The sequence below is a fragment of the Aedes albopictus genome, chromosome 3 (genome assembly GCF_035046485.1).
Source record: "Aedes albopictus strain Foshan chromosome 3, AalbF5, whole genome shotgun sequence".
In the NCBI taxonomy this organism is placed as follows: domain Eukaryota; kingdom Metazoa; phylum Arthropoda; class Insecta; order Diptera; family Culicidae; genus Aedes; species Aedes albopictus.
Window position 1 is genome coordinate 22,531,947 of NC_085138.1, and position 21,375 is coordinate 22,553,321.

Consider the following 21,375-nt stretch of genomic DNA (forward strand, 5'->3'; position numbering starts at 1 on the left):
TGCCTTCATTCTCCACGCCGTTCAGATGCTGATCGAAGTGCTGCTTCCACCTTTCGATCACCTCACGTCCGACCGTCAAGAGGCCTCCGTCTTTATCCCTGCATATTTCGGCTTGCGGCACGAAGCCGTTGCGGGATGCGTTGAGCTTCAGATAGAACTTCCGTGTTTCTTGGGAACGACACAGCAGTTCCATTTCTTCACACTCCGCTTCTTCCAGGCGGCGCTTTTTCTCCCGGAAGAGACGGGTCTGCTGCTTCCGCTTCTGTTTGTAACGTTCCACGTTCTGTCGGGTCCCTTGCTGCAGCATTACCGCCCTCGCTGCGTTCTTCTCCTTCAAAACCGTTCTGCACTCTTCGTCGAACCATTCGTTCCGTCGATTCCGTTCCACGTACCCGATGGTGCTCTCGGCTGCGTCGTTGATGGCTGCTTTCACTGTACTCCACTGCCGTAATTCTGCAAAGTGACGTAAGCGACATTGATAGTTTTTGCTCATTTTTTGGTTATTATACAGAAATCTTTCGTTAATCGTCTAAGTTTCTTCCCATAGATGATAGATTACGACTAGATCTTTCATTCTAATACAGCAGATATACCACAGTGATATTTTTACACCAGATGTTAAACATAATATACCAAAAAATATCGACATTTTGAATGGCGCTTAAGTCACTTTGCAGAATTACGGTAGTCCAGCAGTCCTCTAGAGAGGCCTCATCGAACTCGCCCTCGTCTGGCAACGCGGCTTCGAGATTCTGCGCGTATGCTGAGGCGATATCCGGTTGTTTCAGTCGCTCTAGGTTGTACCGTGGCGGTCGCCGGTATCGTACATTGTTGATGACGGAGAGTTTTGGGCGCAGTTTGGCCATCACCAGATAGTGGTCGGAGTCGATGTTGGCGCCACGATAGCTCCTGACGTCGATAATATCGGAGAAGTGCCGTCCGTCAATCAGAACGTGGTCGATTTGAGATTCCGTCTGCTGTGGTGATCTCCAGGTGTAACGATAAGGGAGGCTGTGTTGGAAAAAGGTGCTACGTATGGCCATATTTTTGGAGGCGGCGAAATCAATGAGTCGTAGGCCGTTTTCGTTCGGCTGCTGGTTCCCTATATAGTCAGAATTGATCGTGTTTTTGGTAGTCGCGGATTTTGCACGAGAGGTCGTGAATTTCGCGAATGTCATTTTTAAAATTTTGTAACAGGCTTGTATTTGATTTATTATCTATCCAGGAAAGTCTCAATCATCTATATCTTAACATTTTCTCTTTGTATCTTTCTAGATCCCACCGGCAACGACAAAACAAACCTACAATGGACCGCACAGCATCATTCGACCCAGTGAAACGGCCTGAGTCGCGGACAGTGCTGTTACCATTCATCTGAAGATACCGTGCCCTCAAGACCGCGTATACTAAATTGTCATATTTGTTAAAAAAAAAAAAACATTGCTTAAGCACTAAATCCTTGTATAAAAAAACAGTGAAGCAAAACCGTGAAAGTAATAACTAAAAGAGCAATAACACTTTGTAAGTTTTATCACGCACGTAGTAAAAAAGCAGTAGTATTGTGTACAGAGTTGTGACATAGGATTGTGTAGTACATAGTGAATACACATAAAGTTTACGTGCTAGTAGAAACTACTGCCATCAGTTATTTTACCAAACCAGGATCCTCTTCGTTCGTGCAATCCTAGCAAGGCAAGGTTCCTACTGCTCTGTCCCTGGTACCAGATAGTGGTGGTAGCAGAGTTATGACACATAATCTGGGAATGTCTTCATACCGTATGCCAGGTCCCGGACTCGGTTGTCCGCCGGATTTCAAGTCGCCCTCCGAATCGCCCCAGCTGCCCATCTCCGCCCCAAGTCAGCCGAAGAAGCGAAGGAAAACCTCCAACGCCAACAGCGCGAACTCGATAGCCTCGCAACCACAGCCAACGCATTCGCCGCAGGATCTAGCGCCGCCGGTTCCCACCGGATACGGGGACACGATAGTGGCGTCTAATCCCTTTGACGACACGCCACCGCATACACCTTCACCTCACATAAGCCATATGCATCACGGAGGACCCGGAATGATGGGCCATATGGGAGGTGGAGGTATGGGACATGGCGGTCCGTTGGGGATGGGACCCATGGGAATGCATCCTCACCACATGGGCGGTCCAATGGGACATCACGGTCCTCCGCACGGAGGACCGCATGGTGGACCCCACGGAGGACCAATGCATGGAATGCCACCTCATGGAATGGGACATGGACCAGGACATGGATCGCCTCATCACGGATTGGGACCTCATGGACCCATGGGACCCGGAGGACCTCAAGGTCCACCAATGCGAGGAATGAGTCCAATGGGAATGGGTAGCCCTATGGGACATCCAATGCATATGAACTCCGGAATGGGACAAATGGGTGCCATGGGACCCCACGGACCCATACAACGAGGGGGAATGAGTCCCATGGGAACCATTCCGGGTGCTCAAATGGGCGGGCTAAGTCCAATGGGTGGCATGAATCAAACTCTGTCTCCAATGGGCCCTATGGGTGGCATGTCCCCAATGAGTCAGCAACAAATGAACAACAAATCCGTAGGAAGCCCAATGAGTGGAGGTAACATTGGAAGTCCTATGAATTCGATGCCCGGAATGGGATCTCCTCACGGTGGACATGGACAAATGATAGGAAGTCCAATGAACACGAGTGGGGGTCACATAAACAATGGTCCAATGGGTCCCCCAATGAATAGTCCCCTCGGAAATGGTCCCCCGAATCACGTTCCCCTAGGTCCCAACTCGGCCGGCCATAGTCAACCGGTGTCCTCGGCGGGTCCAACCGTCGGCGGTCAAACGTCACCCAACTTAGCCGGAGTTAATAGTAATAATAGGATGAACTTACCCAATGGTGCAATGACAAATCAGCAATCAGGGAACCTTAATCAATTACCTCATCAGCTGGGTCCCCAACAGCAATCATCGAATAGTAGTCAGCAGGGTCCCGGACAATCGCAACAGACACAGGCAAACAACCAGCAACAACAGTTACAAGTGAGTCAACCTAACCCGTCGCCTTCGATGGGGTCCAACCAACCTCAGCCACCGAATCAATCTCCTGCCGCTCAATCCCAGCCACTTCCGCCTCATCCGCCGCTTCCGCAGCAACCTCACGCTTCTCCGCTTCCTCAACAATCTCCTCATGCACAACACACGCAAGGAGGGCCTGGCGGACCTAACAGTGGTCCAGGATCGGTGGGAGGTGCGGGTCCAACGGGGCCAATGGGACCAGGAGGGCCAAACCCTGGTGGTATGGGACCAGGTCCGGGTGGCAATAGTTTAGGAGGAATGAACCCAGCTGGAATGGGTCCCGGAGGAATGGGTGGGATGCCACCGAATTCAATGGGTGGTGGTATGAATCATCATCCACCACACCACCCCGGAGGTCATCCCGGTAATCACCAGCAGAATCAACACATGCCACCGTCGTTAGGTGGTGGTGGAGGAGGACCCGTACCGGGAGGTATGCATCATCACATGGGAATGCCACCACATGGAAATATGCCACCTGGCGGCCATGCTGGACATAGGCCACCGATGGGACCTGGTGGACCGATGGGTCCTGGAGGACCTGGCGGTATGGGCATGGGAGGACCGATGGGTGGTCCAATGGGGCATATGGGAGGAATGGGCGGCGGTATGGGTGGAAGCCCACTGCAGTCTCCCCACATGATGGGCGGCCCGATGGGACCTGGTGGACCCGGTGGCCCAATGGGAGGCCCAGGAGGACCAATGGGTGGACTAGGTCCACCCGGAAATGGACCTCCGCCGAATCATCATCACCATATGGGAATGTTCGGCCCCAAGCCGATGCCTGTGACGTCCGGTAAGCTGTATCCGCCGGACCAGTCGAAAGTGTTCAATCCGCAGAACCCGAACGCACCGCCAATCTATCCCTGCGGCGGATGCCACAAAGAAGTACATGACAACGATCAAGCAATTTTGTGTGAGCAGGGCTGCAACTTTTGGTTTCATAGGTGAGTACTTTTCGAGTTTTACATTACTTGTTTTTTTTATTCCTTTACTTGTAATCATTTCATACGTGTTTAGAAATCTTAGGTTGATACGGAAGGACGTGTATTTTTTATACCTTCTCTTTCTTTCTAAATCGTTTTGAATACATTTTTTAATAAAATTTGTTGGAAGTGTTGGAAGTTCCATTGGCGATCGTCAATAGCCTGTAGGTTGTCGTCGATATGATTCTGTTCGTCGCTATTCCATTTCCACCGTTCAACAGAAACAGCTCTATCCACCCAGCAGTCACCATTGTTTGGTCTGTCAGCCAGTTTCCATCGCGGTCCTTGCACATACGGGAGAAGAGAAGACGCTGTTTTTTTCCGCATGCCATTGACAGTTTTGTAAAACCTCCGCATATCATTATGTTATATATTCTCTTGCGCCTGAGCAATTACTATAAATAACCCCTATCCATGGATCGCATCACCGACCCAACGGTGACTCCTAGAACTCCCATCCTTTCCGTCTAACAAATACCCCAGTCCGTGCTAGTTGTGGGGATGCAGAGGTGATCTCGATCTTTAGTAGCAACAACCAGCACACTCTAACATTCCTTTCCCTCCCCAACTGACTATAAGGACGTGGCCAGCGCCGTTATTGATCCAAAATGTATGAGCTGCTTAAATTGCACTTTGAGAATAAGTGGAGTGTTCCAGCCCTTATTCATTTGGATCTCAGTGCAATTGGTACCAGCTCAGATCAATCACGGAGGAGCAACCATTGACATGTATAGTCAGATTTGATCGTTGATCGTATCGTGATCGATTGACCCGTGAAAGCATGAGGCAGGAACTTGTGAAGACCAGAGTTATGTTTAACGCTCCTTATCGACTCACCGTTTCGCAGCTTGCAGTTATCAAAATACGTACAACGAACACATTTATTTGCTCAACATCACATTTAGCGAGCTCGTGGTTCATCCTTCTCCGTCACACTCCTTTCTCCTGCACACCGCCGAAGATCGTCCTTGATCGTTCCGCGTCGCTCGAAAACTTCAAGTGCTTGCAGGCCCTCCTCGAACATGGTCCATGTCTCGTGTCCGCAGAGGACCACCGGTCTTATTAGCGTTTTGTACATAGTGCATTTGGTGCGTGAGCGAAACTTTTTAGACCGCAGCATCTTCTGGAGCCCGTTGTAGGCCCGACTTCCGCTGATGTGCCTTCGAATTTCACGACCCACGTTGTTGTCAGCCGTCAGTGAGGATCCGAGGTAGCCGTTTTCCTCCACCACCTCGAAGGCATTCCCGTCTATCTTAACCCTCTACTTCCCATGGTTGCTCTAGAGCACCATGAATTCCGGACAAACGGAATTAGATGAATATGATGCAATAATTTTTAGAATATTATTACAACCTAATAAGGTTAACCCAACTACTAACTACTTGTTTCAATAGTTGAACTATTGATAAACAATCAAAAACCTATTGATTTACAACCAAATTTTTTATCATTGATTTCGAAAAATTTAGCCAATTTGCAATAACTTTTGTTTTACCACTTTTTTCGGAAACATTTTTTTTGGCATAGATATAGTCGTTCAAAGTCGTGGGAAGGAAAGGGTTAACATTGCTGCCAAGGCTTGTCCTGTCTCGCTCAATCCCACCTACCAGCATCTACTTTGTCTTAGCCGTATTCACCACCAGTCCGACCTTTGCTGCTTCACGTTTCAGGCGTGTGTACTGTTCTGCCTCCGTTCCAAATGTTCTAGCAATAATGTCCGTGCCACCTGGGTTACGCTGTTGTGCACACCGTCCATCGTTGCTCTTATGAGTCTGGTGAACTTCCCGGGAAAGATTTCATATAGCTCTGTGCGGTCGATACTGTCGTATGCCGCTTTGAAGTCGATGAACAGGTGATGCACTGGGACCTGGTATTCACGGCATTTCTGGAGGATTTGCTGTACGGTGAAGATCTGGTCCGTTGTCGACCGGCCGTCGATGAAGCTTGGTAACTTCCCACGAACTCATTCGTTTTCGGTGACAGACGACGGAAGATTATCAAGGATAGCACTTTGTAGGCAGCATTCAAAATGGTGATCGCTCTAAAGTTCTCACACATTAACTTGTCGTCTTTCTTGTGAATGGGACAAACTATCCCTTCCTTTCACTCCTCCGGTAGCTGTTCGGTTTCCCAAATCTTGACTACTCACCGGTGCAAACAGATGGCTAACTTTTCCGGACCCATCTTGATGAGCTCTGCTGAGATACCATCCTTAACTGCCGCTTTGTTGTTTTTGAGCTGGTGGATGGCATCCTTAACTTCCCTCAGCGTGGGAGTTGGTTCGTTCCCGTCTCCTGCTGCACCAACATCCCAAGCAGCACACAAGTCACAAAGAAGTGTCGACAGAGCAGGTTTTCGGTTGTACAAGAGCTACACTCATGTAATTCTAACTCAAAAGCAGAATAACTTGAAAATGATTCGTGTCCAACCAAAAACCTAAGCTGTCGACACTCTTTTGTGACTTGTGTGCTGCTTGGGATAGTAATTTTCCCGCTGCCTTGATCCCCCGTGCCATCATTCTCTTCGCCATTCAGGTGCTCGTCGAAGTGCTGCTTCCACCTTTCGATCACTTCACGTATGTCCGTCAGGAGGCTCCCGTCCTTATCTCTGCAGATTTCGGCTTGCGGCACGAATCCTTTGCGGGATGTGTTGAGCTTCTGGTAGAACTTACGTGTTTCTTGTGAACGGCACAGTTGTTCCATTTCATCGCACTCTCCTTCTTCCAGGCGGCGCTTTTTCTCCCGGAAGAGACTGGTCTACTGCTTCCGCTTCTGTCTGTATCGCTCCACATTCTGTCGGGTTCCATGCTGCAGCCTTACCGCCCGTGCTGCGTCCTTCTCCTCCAGAACCAAACTCTGTTCTCCTCGTCGAACCAAACGTTTCGTCGATTCCATTGTACGTACCCGATGGTGCTCTCGGCTGCGTTGTTGATGACTGCTTTGATTGTACTCCAGCAGTCCTCTAGAGGAGCCAATCGAGCACACCCTCGTCTGGCAACGCTGTCTCGAGATTCCGCGCGTATGCGGTGGCGACATCCGGTTGCTACATTCGCTCTGGATCGTACCGGGGGTTAATAACGGAGAGTTTTGGACGCAGTTTAACCATCACCAGGTAGTGATCAGAGTCAACATTTGCGCCACGACAGGTCCTGACGTCGATAATGTCGGAGAAGTGCCGTGTTTATTGTGGTGATCTCCAGGGCCCTGTAGCATAATCGGGCTAATAATATTAGCTACAAGTTACAAGTTACAAGTACTAATATTACAAGTGCTAATAATTTGTGCATAAAGGCTCAATTTTCCACTAATATTATTAGCACTTGTAATATTAGTGACCATGAAAATACAAGTTGTTTTGGTTCATTTACCTGTCAAAATTCATCCGACAGTTCACTATTAATTTGAAATGGCAGTTGATGTTTGTTTATATTCTGCATTTTCCGCGTAACATCCGGAAGTTTTGCATTCTTTATACGATAGATGAAGAAAAGCATATGCTGTTTGGATAATTTTCGGCCGCTCTGACGAAATATTTTTTTACAAAGTATGGCACTACAAGTACCTAGATTTTTAGTAAAATGTCCCAAAGATTTAATAGTAATGGTTGAAAAATAATGTATAAAGATTTAGCAACATGTATTATGCTTCTTGTTGAAATCCCAAGTGATCTGGGATGCAAAAATTGAGCTTTTATCTACTTTGTAGCTCTTGATTAACTTAATGATGCGCAATACAAGCAATTGATTCAAATTTATTTCGCATCTGCAACTTTACCTGTGCTTATGCAGTGACCATAATAACCATAACTTTACCAAGAACCTCCAATCAAAGATGAGTATTGTAGAAACTTTGGAGAACTTGAGAGACTCAGCAGAAATTATATTTTGGATACAAAGTGTACATCAACGCAATTTTCTCTTCAATGAGTTTCGAATACATACTGCCAAATTTAATCGTCGAAAACTGGAATTAAGGTTGACATGTTAGATAAATAATATTTTTTGAGTTCATCAAAATGGTAAATCGATATATTCAAAACTAAATATGACTTCTGCAATACTTTAAATCTAACTTGTTAATTATTTTACAAGACCTTTGAGACTTGTAATCAAAAGTACAAGTCATAGCTAATATTTTATACTTCTAGTTTGTTTATGCAACATACACTTGTAAATTCTACTAATAATATTAGTCCATCTGACTTGTAGTATTGGACTTGTAACTTGTACTTGTAGTATTTTTATGCAACAGAAAATTATAAGTTACAAGCTACAAGACTAATATTATTAGTAAAATTTTCATTATGCTACAGGCCCCAGGTGTAAGGATACGGGAGGCTGTGCTGGAAGAAGGTGCTACGAATGACCATGTTCTTGGAGGCGGCGAAATCGATGAGGCGTAGGCCATTTTCGGTCGTCAGCTGGTGGGCGCTGAACTTTCCAATCGTCGGTCTGAATTCCTCCTCCTGGCCTACCTGAGCGTTTGGTTCTCCTATCTATGATGATCTTGACGTCGTGGTTTGGGAAGCGGTCGTACTCGCTTTGGAGCTGCGCGTAAAATGGGTCTTTTTCATCATCATTGCTTCAGTGCTGATGTTGAAGAATCGATCCTTGATCCGCAACCTGCACATTCTTTCGTCGATCGACCACCAACCGATCACGCGCCTCTGCATGTCGCCCATCACTATAGGGAAGATTCAAATATTACGTCCATCGTTTTTCGGGATTTCTAGACCCCCCCTCCCCCCTCTGTCACACAATTTTCCTATACTCAATACACGTACTGTCACACTTTTCTGGACCCCCCCCCCCCCCTCCCCCAAATGTTGGACGTAATTTTTGAACGTTCCCATAAAAGCTGCTCCCAGCTCACGTGTGTTGCCGCAACTCTGGTAGATGGTATGATTACCTCTAAGCGTTCGCATCATAGATCCTGCCCAACACACCTCCTTGCAGAACCCGCGGGTGCTCCCGATGAAGTTGAGAGATCTGCAGTTCCACGTACCGTCAAACGGGATGACTTGCAACGGCGGCGTGACTTGCAACACTAGTGTGAATACGCACGTTTTGGGTGTTTACTATATAAACAAACATAAATGTCAATATTTATCGCCAAGAGGTTATTGTTTACACCCGAATGATTGTGTTTGGTCATTGGTCAAGTGAAATTTCGAATGTTTATTGGTTTTCTATCACCGGTAATACACTTGGTCGTTTAAGCTGCAATTTCATCATCAAAAATCGTAAGTGATCATGAAAAACTGATAATAAATTCAACCTAATGGGTCCTCCTCGAAGTTTGTACATCTAATAACGAATCATTTAAATTTGAAAATATCAACTTTTGTGATATAACTGCCTCTGCGGGGTGACTTGCAACAGTTATTGTGAAATTGTTTAATGCATCAAAAAGCTATTAATTTACTTTCTAACATAATTTTATCAACTGTTCTTTGTCACAGGGCTCTTTTCTACCGGAAGGATGCCAAGGACATACAAAAAGTTCCTCGGAGGTCGCACATATGCCAATTTTTCAAAGGAAACTTTGGAAAAAGCAGTGCTAGAAGTTAAAAAGAACAACAAATCTATCCGAGATGCAGCCCAACAGTACAACTTGTGCCCATCGACGGTCTCGCGGTACCTGAAAAAGGAAGAGGCCGAGAAGCGTGTTTACGGAGGAGAAACGGTGCTGTCATGTCAAGAGGAGCAAAAGCTTGAGGAAGGTTTACTACTAGCAGCGGAGTGGGGAATGCCGTTCCAGAGATGCGATCTAAAGTTGCTCGTAAAAGACATCTTGAATAACCAAGCAAGGAAAGAAAACCGTTTTAAAGACAACTGTCCTGGAAACGACTGGTGCACGTCTTTCTTGAAGCGCCACACAATTCTGTCCAACAGATTGTCTGAAAACATCAAGAGATGTCGAGCAGCTGTTTCGAATGAAACTATTTCTACCTATTTCGATAACTTGAAGGAGTCCGTCAAAGATGTAAAGCCCGATCTCATCATTAACTATGATGAAACCAACCTTACGGATGATCCTTGACGCACGAAGGTCATTGTACGACGTGGCGCAAAACATGCAGAGCGCATTCTCGACTCAACTAAAACCAGCACCTCCGTGATGTTTGCTGGTACAGCGTCGGGAACATTGCTTCCCCCACATGTTGTGTACGTTTTCTGTATGACACATGGACATCAGGAGGGCCCAAGCACACTGTATACGGCTGTTCCAAAAGTGGTTGGTTCGACAGTGACTTGTTTGAGCAATGGTTTTTTAAGGTGGCACTCCCGCACTTGAAAACATGATGCTAGTGGTCAAGCTCCGAAAATCCTAATCGGTGATAATCTTGCAAGTCATTTGTCCATGCGAGTTATACAAACGTGCCAGGAGCACAACATCCGGTTTGTACTCCTTCCACCCAATAGTACGCATCTATGCCAACCACTCGATGTTGCGTTCTTCCGCCCGTTGAAAATTAAATGGAGGAATGTTCTGTTAGAGTATAAAGCTAAGTTTTCTGGAACTGTCCCGAAACATTTGTTTCCAGGGCTTCTCAGAAAGGCAATTGAGAAACTCGATAGTGCTGCTACCAGTCTGCGTGCTGGATTCCGTACAACCGGAATATACCCTTTCAATCCACAACAGGTTCTCAGGAAACTTCCTGGGAACAAAAGGAACGCGGAAGCAGAATCCGAAAAAACTTGGTCTAATGCTTTTGTTCACGTCTTGAAGGAAGCGCGATTTGGGAAATCTCCGGAAGTAGGACAGACCCGCAAAAAACGAATCCACACTGAACCCGGACATTCGGTGACGGCCGAAGATATAAGAGAGAAGACTTCATCGTCGACACCAGCAAAGCCCACAAAGAAGAATAAGAATGGCCCAAGGGATGGACTACCAGTAAACCGGAAATAGGCCAAGGATCAATCATTTCCTTCTCTTCCTACTGCGGGACCATCCAAGGATAACGAAAAACCGAGAATCAAGATGATTAAATTGTTTTAAGACTGATTTTAAGACTGATTGCATTCATGTTGCAAGTCACCCCGCAGGTGGGGTGGCTTGCAACACCCCTCATTTTCATATTTCCCAGAAAAATAAGAAAAGCAATATTTTTGTGTAGGGTGGGGCGGGGCAAGATGGGTCACCTAAGGATGCATCACCATAACTTTGTAAATACAAATCGTATTGGTTTGTATTCTTCCGCTACTCTTCAATACACTAGTTAGCTATGCTAAAAGTCGATAAAAAGATCATTAAATACAAAATATGATGTTAAACAAGCAGTTTTAAAAAGTGATCGATTTTGCGCCGTGAAAAAAGGGCGGGGCAAGATGGGTCACCTTTTAGGAAATTCACATTTTCTTAACGAAAAACGTCAATATATAAGATTTGTTCCGCATTCATATACCATCAGGATACCAGATTCCGCTCATCTAAGGCCAGTTTTGCAGAAAAACATCATCTGTTAAATGACTGGTAAGCCAATTTGTAATGTTTTTGCATTTTAAGTTAGTTTAATCTAAGTACAATCAGATACAAAACAAGACTTATGTAGAACTTTTCATAAAAGTATGATTTTATTACAATTTGTGTGAGACCAAAGTGGTCCTAATTCCGCTCACGGACAAATGTATGCCATCTTTTAAATAGACTTTTGCGGAAAAGTGAATTATTTTTGCAACTCTCATGTTTTTACAATTATTTTTTCCGGTTCAGCGGGAGTGTATAATGGTGATTGAATACACTGTGTACTAAAACCGGCAGTTTTTACAATTTTCACGTATTTTTTTGCGTGAGCGGTTATTGGAACGCATAAAATTTCCTACAGCTTTTTTGGGTCCAATAACCGCTCAAAAAATTCTACTGTTTTGTTTTTAAAATTTATGTTATTTGGTAAATATTGCATAAAATGGCTTTACTCTCATTTAATTTGTATTGGCCAAGAATATCAGCGACGAAAAGGGGGTATTTATGCGTGAAAACTTGATTTTTGCAACAGTGAGCGGCTATTGGGTCATGAGCGGCTACTGGTACACTGACGGTATGCTCCATATCCATACTGAGTAAACAAGAGCTACTAGTAAACATTTTATAAATTTATTTGGAATATAAAAAAATTAACTATTCGAGTGGTCCTCAGGCGACTTGAAAATCGATGTTTTCGCTAAAAAAATATCATAATTTTATGTTATAATTTTAAGCGTTCATTCCTCTTGATTGAAGTCAGTTATGAGATAGTCTTGTAATAAAAAATAAATAACTTTTGAATGCTCCAAAAATACGTTCAAAATTGAAGGTGACCCATCTTGCCCCGCGGCCGTTTATATGGTGATTATATGGGATGTATCGCATAAGAAAAATGGCTAAAAACCATTTTATTTTTTATTTCCAATGAAAGTGAATAATTTTTCAATCAATGCCCCAAACTTTTGTATATTCATGCTGGTCATCTAACAAAATTATTAACATAATCAAAACATGAGTAATGCGCCCGAAAATGGCACTGACCCATCTTGCCCCGCGACCCATCTTGCCCCGCCCCACCCTATACATGTATTTAAGAGTACTAATGGTGGTATCACATTTCCCGGAATGCCATCTCCCGGAATGCCATTTCCCGGAGTGACATTTCCCGGAATGACACATTTCCCGGAATGCCATTTCCCGGAGTGACATTTCCCGGAATGACACATTATCCGGAATGTCATTTCCCGGAATGACACATTTCGCGGAATGCCATTTCCCGGAGTGACATTTCCCGGAATGATGCTGGATCATTGAGGCTGAACTATGTTACTTCAGAACGAAAGTGTCAATAGGCCGAATAGGATATTACAGGTCGGATGACTTTTTGGTGGATTGCGTGTTATCTTCTTGGCAGTTGAACTGGTAGTGAATTCAATCATAATCCTCAGCTTTAATTAGCACAAAAATACCACATCTCCTTTTCTTTATAATTGGAAGAGCTTTTTATCAAGCCTTTAATATATAAAATGATGGAATTTGATTTTATCGTGCCCTCATGGTTGTCCGTGAGGGAACTTGATTGGCATATTCTCATCGGACCAACCATTCGGTTGTCCGTGAAGGACTTCGTATGTCGTGCTCTCATCGGACCAACCAGCCGGTTGTCTTTGATAAATCGATGATGTTTTAGTCGAAAGCCCTTAGACCTTCTCATCCAACATAGCAAAGTACATACCAAAAAAACAACAAATGCAACCAACCTATCAGCCTGTACTTCATTTTAAAGTAAACTACCACTGCTTCAAAAGGACGGCCACTGGGCAGTCTAATGGAATGGTATTATTATGAAACACATACTGCCTATGATCGCATATCAGTCCCATATTTGCTGGGTTTCCTATTCGTATGACAGTTATGCGATTATAGGCAGCATACACCTCGAAAGAACAGCCTATTTTTAAAAGAAGGAAAAATCTCTGATGGGAAAGTTAGTAGAGTGGCGTCAATAGTACAGTATAGCAGCCGAGTTGAATGGCTTGATTATCATAAATGCATATATATACTACTAACTCTCTCATCAGAGATTTTTCCTTCTTTTAAAAATAGGCTGTTCTTTCGAAGTACCATCAGGGTACCGTGATTTCGGGTGAAATTGATCACTTTTCACAGTTTTTGGCTTCTAATTTTTGAATAGTTATCGATATGGTCAAACTTAATGCTTTAAAACAAGTACGGCCACAGATTTCATCAGTGAACGAGGTTGAAATTTTTATTGCAAATCATTTTATTGCAATAAACAACACTTAAAATAAAAAATCAGAAATTTTAGTTTCGGGGTGAAATTGATCAGTTAGTGAAATATCTTTGTAAGTGCTGAAAATAAATTTTCCAGCTGAATTAACCACCCCAGAGTGCGAAATGCTTTTTAAAATGTTTAGTAAATTCTTAATTACTTATGTTTAAAGTTTAATAAATCTAAAGAAAACGCCTAAAAGTATGCAATTTTCATACTAAACAAGTCATTACTTGAGCAAAAGTACAATTTTTTGTATAAATATCAATATTTATAGAACTTTTGATGACGAAATCGGGTTTAGCGAACACGTGGCAGCTGTAAACATTCATTCGAATATTTATTTCATATACGATACAGCTACGATAACAAAAGTTTGAAAGGGTCTTTAAAATTTACCGAACACGCAATTTCGGAAAATAATAAATTTGATACAGAAATATGTGACTAATTAGCTGTAAAACATGTAAGCTCATCATTCAATAACCCTTGAGCCAGATGATGGTCATTTTCTACAAAGTATTTTAAGTTTAAAGCTTCATTTTTGACAAATAAAAATTGCCCTCACGTCGATCAATTTCACCCCATTGATCAATTTCACCCGAAATCACGGTACCAGATTCCGCTCATCTAAGGCCAGTTTCGCAGAAAAACATCATCTTTTGAATGACTGTTAAGCCAATTTGTAAGGTTTTTCCATTTTATGTTAGTTCAATCTAAGTGCAATCAGATACAAATCAAGACTTATGTAAAACTTTTCATAATAGTATGATTTTATTACATTTGGTGTGAGACCAAAGTGGTCCTAATTCCGCTCACGAACAAATTTATGCCATCTTTTAAATAGACTTTTGCGGAAAAGTGCATTATTTTTGCAACTCTATGTTTTTACAATTATTTTTTCCTGTCCCGTAGGAGTGTATAATAGGGATTAAACACACTGTGTACTAAAATCGGCAGATTTTACTATTTTGACGTATTTTTTTTGCGTGAGCGGTTATTGGAACACATGAAATTAGCTACAGCTTTTTTGGGCCCAATAGCCGCTCAAAAAATTTCATTGTTTTGTTTTTAAAATTTATGTTATCCGGTAAATGTTGCATAAAATGGCTTTGCTCTCGTCTAATTTATATTGTCCAAGAATATCAGCACCGAAAAAAGTGTATTTATGCGTGCAAACTTGATTTTTGCAACAGTGAGCGGCTATTGGGTCATGAGCGGCCACTGGTACACTGACGGTATATGTATACAACATTAGCAATTCATTTAATTCCCTGGCCAAGTTCGCAGGGGTTGACGGTATTAAAGTGAAGGAGTTTCATTTTGATTATTGTAATGTAGTGTTCTTTAGTGAAACATATCACCTTTTTAACACTTTAATGCGCCTCCAACGGTTCATCACGAACCGGCTGCTGCAGATGGAGTATGGCTGATCATATGCATCAGACATGCTCGATAAACAGGAGGAACCGCCGGGGCTCAGTAGAGTCTATTCCCAAGCAATAGTTCCAAGCCGGTTGGATTTGAGAAGGTTTTGATGATCGTTACAAATCCTAATAAAAGTATTATAGGATTTGTGACAGGTTTTGGAACCTTTTACAACCAGCAGACTTCAAAATGTTGTTTGGGCTCTATTTCCCACGTTTCTCGGTTGATTTTGATTAGTAATTTATTAATGTCATAGTCGCTTTTTCGAATTTTTACAATGCTGGTTGATCATATTTTCTTTAAAAAAAGCAATTGAAATCGACCGAAGAATCAATAGTGGAAAGGAGATTTGCAGCACTTAATTGTGCTGATAGATTCGAAGCTAACGTGCGAACACATAAACGCATTGTTGACGTCAATGCGTTCGACGTGACATGTTGGACAAAAACTGACTGCTTCATATTAACTGAACAACGTTACTTGTGTATGACTAGGTTGACATTTCTAGGCTACGCTTGAGAAAATGACATGGTTCATCTAGGTAGGACGGATAGGACAATTGAACGAATTATTTTTAATTATCTCTTAGATGTTCAGAAGTTCAGTTACATGTTTCTGTGGATTTTGATGACAATTTAAGGACACAAGAGATGAACACAAGTAGAAAACGATTAGCGAAATCAAGAAAACAATTTGACACAAGATCGACTATATTTTAACATACAGGGTTCGATTGATTCGATGAAAAGAAACATACAACAACTGACTTAACGAGGAGAAATACATATTTAACCATACCACAAAATCAAACAAGGAAACAAACACAAACCGTGTGACCATAACACTACATAGGCAAATCCTGACTGACTGACCAATTGAAAACTTTCCAATCTTCTACCGTAACTTTCTGAGTCAGTTGCAACAGTGTCTTAATGGATATCATTTTCCGCGTACGGCTGGCAAACTGTTTCTGAAAGATTACGTACTCTTTTCTATCTTCGGGTCTAGTGTAGAGGTTTCAACTCTATTCAGAGTGCAGCTAGAAACCTAGCAAAAAAAAAAAAAAAAACATTAGCAATTCATTTAATTAGGATGCAATGATACTGTAATATTGACCACATCACAATCTCTCCCATCAGATATTTTTCCTTCTTTTGAAAATAGGCTGTTCTTTCAAGGTGCACATACCTCGAGCACATATCAAAATCAAACTATTCGACTAGGCTGCCCAATGTCCGTCCTTAGAAGCCATTAAGCCATTCAATTCAATAACCTAGCACGCTAGCTCCCTAATGACTTGATACTTCATTTCTCGAAATTAGTAATTCTGGGAAATGCCACTCCGGCAAATGGCATTCCGGGAAATGGCTTTCCGGGAAAATGATCATTCCGGGAAGTGGCATTCCGGGAAAATTATCGTTCCGGGAAATGTGTCATTCCGAGAAATGTCATTCCGGGAAATGTCACTCCGGGAAATGGCATTCCGGGAAATGTGATACCACCGTACTAATGCCTATTAAAACTATGACGAAGAGAAATAACATGAAACCCTTTTGTGTATCTTCTTATGTGGAGAAACATCTGAAAAGTGTTGCAAGTCACCCCGTTTGACGGTACCGAGCTTCCAATCGCAAGTCCCTTTTGGTCGCTGTGGTCGTCGCCATTGGTATCGGTTCGCATGCTTCGCTCGCAGGGCCTGACACCAATCCACTAACCCAGGGAGCTGAGCTTACCTTCCCGGAAGCTACGGGTTCTGCATTGGCATTTCCTCCAACTACAGTGCTAAATAGCTAGGCTCCCTCACCAGTCTTCGCCGGGGGTGGTGTTTTCATTGGGCGCTAAGGAGATAATATTCATGGATGCAAAAGGTTATTTTGAAAATAAGGGATCCTAAATAAAGTACCACTAACAAGTTTGGGTTCTTTCCATTGAAGGCTGTTCTTTAATTAGGGTAAAAACACTAGACTTCGTCCCCTAAAGTTCTGCTCTAATCTTCGCCATTTCATACATAAAAAATGGAGTTTGTATGGAGGGGGCGAAGACTAGAGCAATGGCGAAGTCTAGTGATGTTACCCTAATATATTTCACATATCTCGCGCTCAGTATCATACGGGCGTATCTACAATGATCGATTTCTCTTCATCGATTTTCTCTTTGGCAAATAACTTGGCCTGCAAATCATTTTTGGTTGTTTTTGTTGTTTTAGATGCTAGTCCTAGTCGTCCTTCACCGGAATATACAGAGAGATCATCCGAATATTGGTCGTATTTTCCGGAATAATCCGAAGAGAAAATCGACGAAGAGAAATCGATCATTGTAGATACGCCTGTATGATACTAAACGCGAGATATCTTCTTTATTCCAAACTCCTCTATGTCAAATGTCCTTGTGCTAAACGACCTTATGTCAAACGTACCAAACCCCGCCGAGTAGCGATCGGCAAGATCATCGAGCTTGCTCTGCATATCAGAGCGCTGCTGCATTCAAAACCTACTCTAGAGATTCTTTCAACAAGTCGTCTAATCGGGTTAATTGGACTATCAGCTACTACCTCTATTAAGCTGCTCGAATTCGAATCAGGAAGCTTTCCAATTGCAAATCAGTTGTAGAGGCAGCTGCTGAATCTGCCTTTGCGTTTGCATATGTATATTTTTTTTCTGTATTAACGAGATTTTTAGCCCTAGGCTAGTTCATCTCGGGACCCACGCTTCACTTCCCTATCGAAGGAAGAACTCACATTTTATGAGTTTGTGGCATTCGATCAGTACAATATTGAATTTGATAACAATTTTCCTTCCATAATTCCGAATAAATTTTCCGGAATTCAACGATGTCTCTGGTTTCATATTCTCCTAAAGATTTTTTGTATCGTTTTCTAAATTCCAAGATTTCCCAGAAATGGTAGAGTTATGTTTCTTCGGGCAAGACTGGGCCATTAACCTATTGCCATTCTGATGAGAGAGAAACCCTCAATGATCCTTAAACTTTCGTTGATCAGCCACCCGGTATAGTTTCAATGATCTAATTCCACCCTTTCTACATTCATTCCCACCCAAACAGAACATGCAGCGGACTAACGGATGCAGCGTTCAACATCATCCAGGCGGAGGTGTACGCCGAATGGTGCTGTGACAAGTGTCTGACCTCCAAGAACATACCGTTGATCAAGTACAAACCGTAGTCGACCATGGGGGGCAACCTGGTTGGCCAAATCATCATGACGACGACTACGAAGGCGACGAGGTGACAACGACAGCAAACCCGCAACAACCGTAATCAGCATTGAGTGCAGCTAGGAGCAGCAAAGCGCTAACCATTGTTTGTGTTTGTGACTCTGAATTAATGTTTTTCGGTCATTGTGCGAGTGTGTGTGTGTCCTGAGTGTATGTGTGCATGTGGGGGTGTAAATATGGAGGAAGGTGAGTAGGTGTAAAAATGGAGCGAATGGACGTGTGTGATCGAGTTGTGCTTTATTGACCACGTTTTGACAACAACAAAAAAATCATGTGAAATAGCTAAATTCTCGGTAAGAATTGAAAACAGACGAAAAAACGTGTTAAATGAAAAGGTAAAAAAGAAGACAGCGACATTCTAGTGTTCTAAACAAGAGGAAATAGAAGCAAATGCAGTAGTTAGTAAAAAAAGAAGCAAGAGACACAGTGAAACAAGCAAATATATAAAGGAAAAAGAAGCACAGCGCCATAGTTTTTCTTATTTAGCTTTCAAGTGCACACACATACAAACAGCATATACAGAAAAACAAATACAGAAAGAGAGATATAGCGAGAGAGACAAACAATGTGTATTAAAAAAACAGCGAGCAATGTTTTCTATGAAAGTGCGAAAGATGCGAAAATAGCAAAAGAGCGAGCGAGCGAACGAGAGAGAGCAAGAAAGATAAACAAGAAAACGATAAAGTTTAAGTTTTAGCGCGTTAAGAAAATGAAATCAAAAATGGCCTTCTCAAATATATACACATAAAGTATGGTTTAATTATTATTAAAAAAAAACGATGAAAAAGCAGAAAAAAAGTAACTGATAAGTAAGTGAAATATTTAAATTATTTAAACGCTAATTCCCGATGAGCGCGAAAGTGGAACCGTGTAAGATGAATTCTTGTTTATTTTTGGGGTTCCTTCCTTTTTTTAGGAAAAAAAACAGAGTGCTTGTCTGTTGTTCCCTAGCAGAAACCATACAGTTCTCCTCCATACAGCCATTCTAGTTCGCACATTTCAATTGACAAATTTCGCGTTAAATGATTCAGCGGTTGACAGCATCATCTTAGAATTCAATAGAGTATTAATTGGAAAAATATTACAAGTATAATTGCTCATTTTTCAAAAGTTGTATGTTTTTATTCATGTTTCTACATGACTGTAGTTATAACAGTAGTATGTCGAATTCAAAAACAGCAAGGCTACTGGCAAGAATGCAATCGGAGTTGACTTCAGCACAGAGAATACGAGTATTTCAAATAAAATACCTACACTGAAACAAATGGTAACGCCAATTTTTGATTGGACTTGGATATTGGTTAAACACTCAGGTTAGTCAGGAGGTGGAATTTCGACCGATAATCTGGAAGTTGTAACCGTTGTTACAGGATTCAAATATGTTTTATTTTTAATATGCGCCATGATAGTCGAGGATTTTTGGTAGATTCACATACTTCAGCGATTAGAAAACCACTGGACTGCAATCATGATCTACAGCTAAACATGGCGTGAATAGTCACAAGATTATGACGTCACGGAACTAGGAGATGGCTGAAGGGTTCAAAGGACTTTCGGTGGGCGGCCATCGTGCACTTTAAAACAGGCGAGTGTGTGGATCAGACGTGCAAAGTTAAGTAGTGGAGTGAAGATAGCCAGTTAAAAGGCCAATAGTGAGGTGTGCCAAGGTTATCCCGAATTCAAGACTTTTTTTTTTACTTAGGCATCTAAATGGCGCGTCGAAGGACCGCCAGTGCACGCCAAGGATCGCCACTGTTCCTCTGACTTCGGGCCATAAACGTAAAGGAAGACACAGCTCTCGGGCAAAGGCCCAAACACAAGGAGAGATTCCCTTCTCGGCTCAACAGAGGGTGGCCTTGTCGTCGTTGGCCGACTACGTTTGAAAAAAGCGCCTGTAGTCCAGAACCATCTCCACAAACCGCCATTACAGACCATTTCCAAGCGCCACTGCAAGCTCAAGACTTCGTAGGTCAAAGATAGCTGCTCCGCCACCTTGCCGGTGGACTACAACGAGCCTTGTTAGCCATCGCTGGAACAGCAGCCCCGTCGCGAGCGCTCGCAGGTTTCCAGGAGCCAAAGAAGGTACGTGCAGTGAAGCAGAAAACCAGAATACACCGCAAATTCGAACCGCTTTAGTGTTAATTATTTAAATCCTTGAGCGGCCTTATTAATCCGCGAAGTCCCTCCGGTTTTCGTCCTCTTTGATTCGAAACACCCACTGAGATTTCAAGCACCGGACTCCAGGAGGATGCATCGCACAATTCCTCCTCCACAGCTCGTAACCACTGCTCACGGTCGTCTCTCGATGGGATGTCTGAATCTGAAAAAATGTCTGAACGGTAGCTTATATCAGGGACAGACTGGTGGTATTCGTACCATGGTACAAGTTGTCAAGAAAATTATTTCACGCCTATCTTGATTGAAGACAATAATTAGTATGAAACTCATTTCAAGATAATTGTACCATGGTACGTACACCCCAAGTCTGTCCAAGGTTTTAGGCTACCCGGTCTCTGTGGTATCTTCTCAACTGAGGCCTATGCACAAATGCAAGCAGGCATGCAAACGGGACTAAGGCTGCTGTTTTCGCTGCCTCCACGAGTTGTCTTCTCGCCCTAGAATATGGGAAAGACGGACATCCGTAGCTGATTGAGGTGCAAAAGTACACGAACATAACCTTTGGGTGCCTGGACACGTAGGTATCCCAGGCAATGAGGCTGCTGGCTGATGTTCTAGCAAACCATGGTCGTCATGCTCCGCAGGAGGTTACTTCGGTGTCCCTCTGTGACGTAACCCGCTAGATCAGGCGGACCTCGAGTGAAACGTGGAACTCGACCTGGCATGCGTTCCTCCGAAGGATTAAGAACGATACGCAAGTGTGGAAAGATGTGT

At 43.1% G+C, this 21,375-nt stretch overlaps 1 protein-coding gene across 1 annotated transcript in view; it reads left to right on the top strand.

The window, feature by feature from the left end:
• The window catches only part of LOC109427305 (protein pygopus), a 33,480-nt gene extending 14,271 nt beyond the window's left edge, over positions 1-19,209 (top strand). The window contains exons 2-3 of the mRNA XM_019702823.3: positions 1,276-4,021; positions 18,311-19,209. Coding sequence (XP_019558368.2) covers positions 1,746-4,021; positions 18,311-18,431 — 2,397 coding nt within the window. The 5' untranslated portion in view covers positions 1,276-1,745 and the 3' untranslated portion in view covers positions 18,432-19,209. The remainder of the gene's footprint in view (positions 1-1,275; positions 4,022-18,310) is intronic.
• Positions 19,210-21,375: the final 2,166 nt, after the last annotated feature.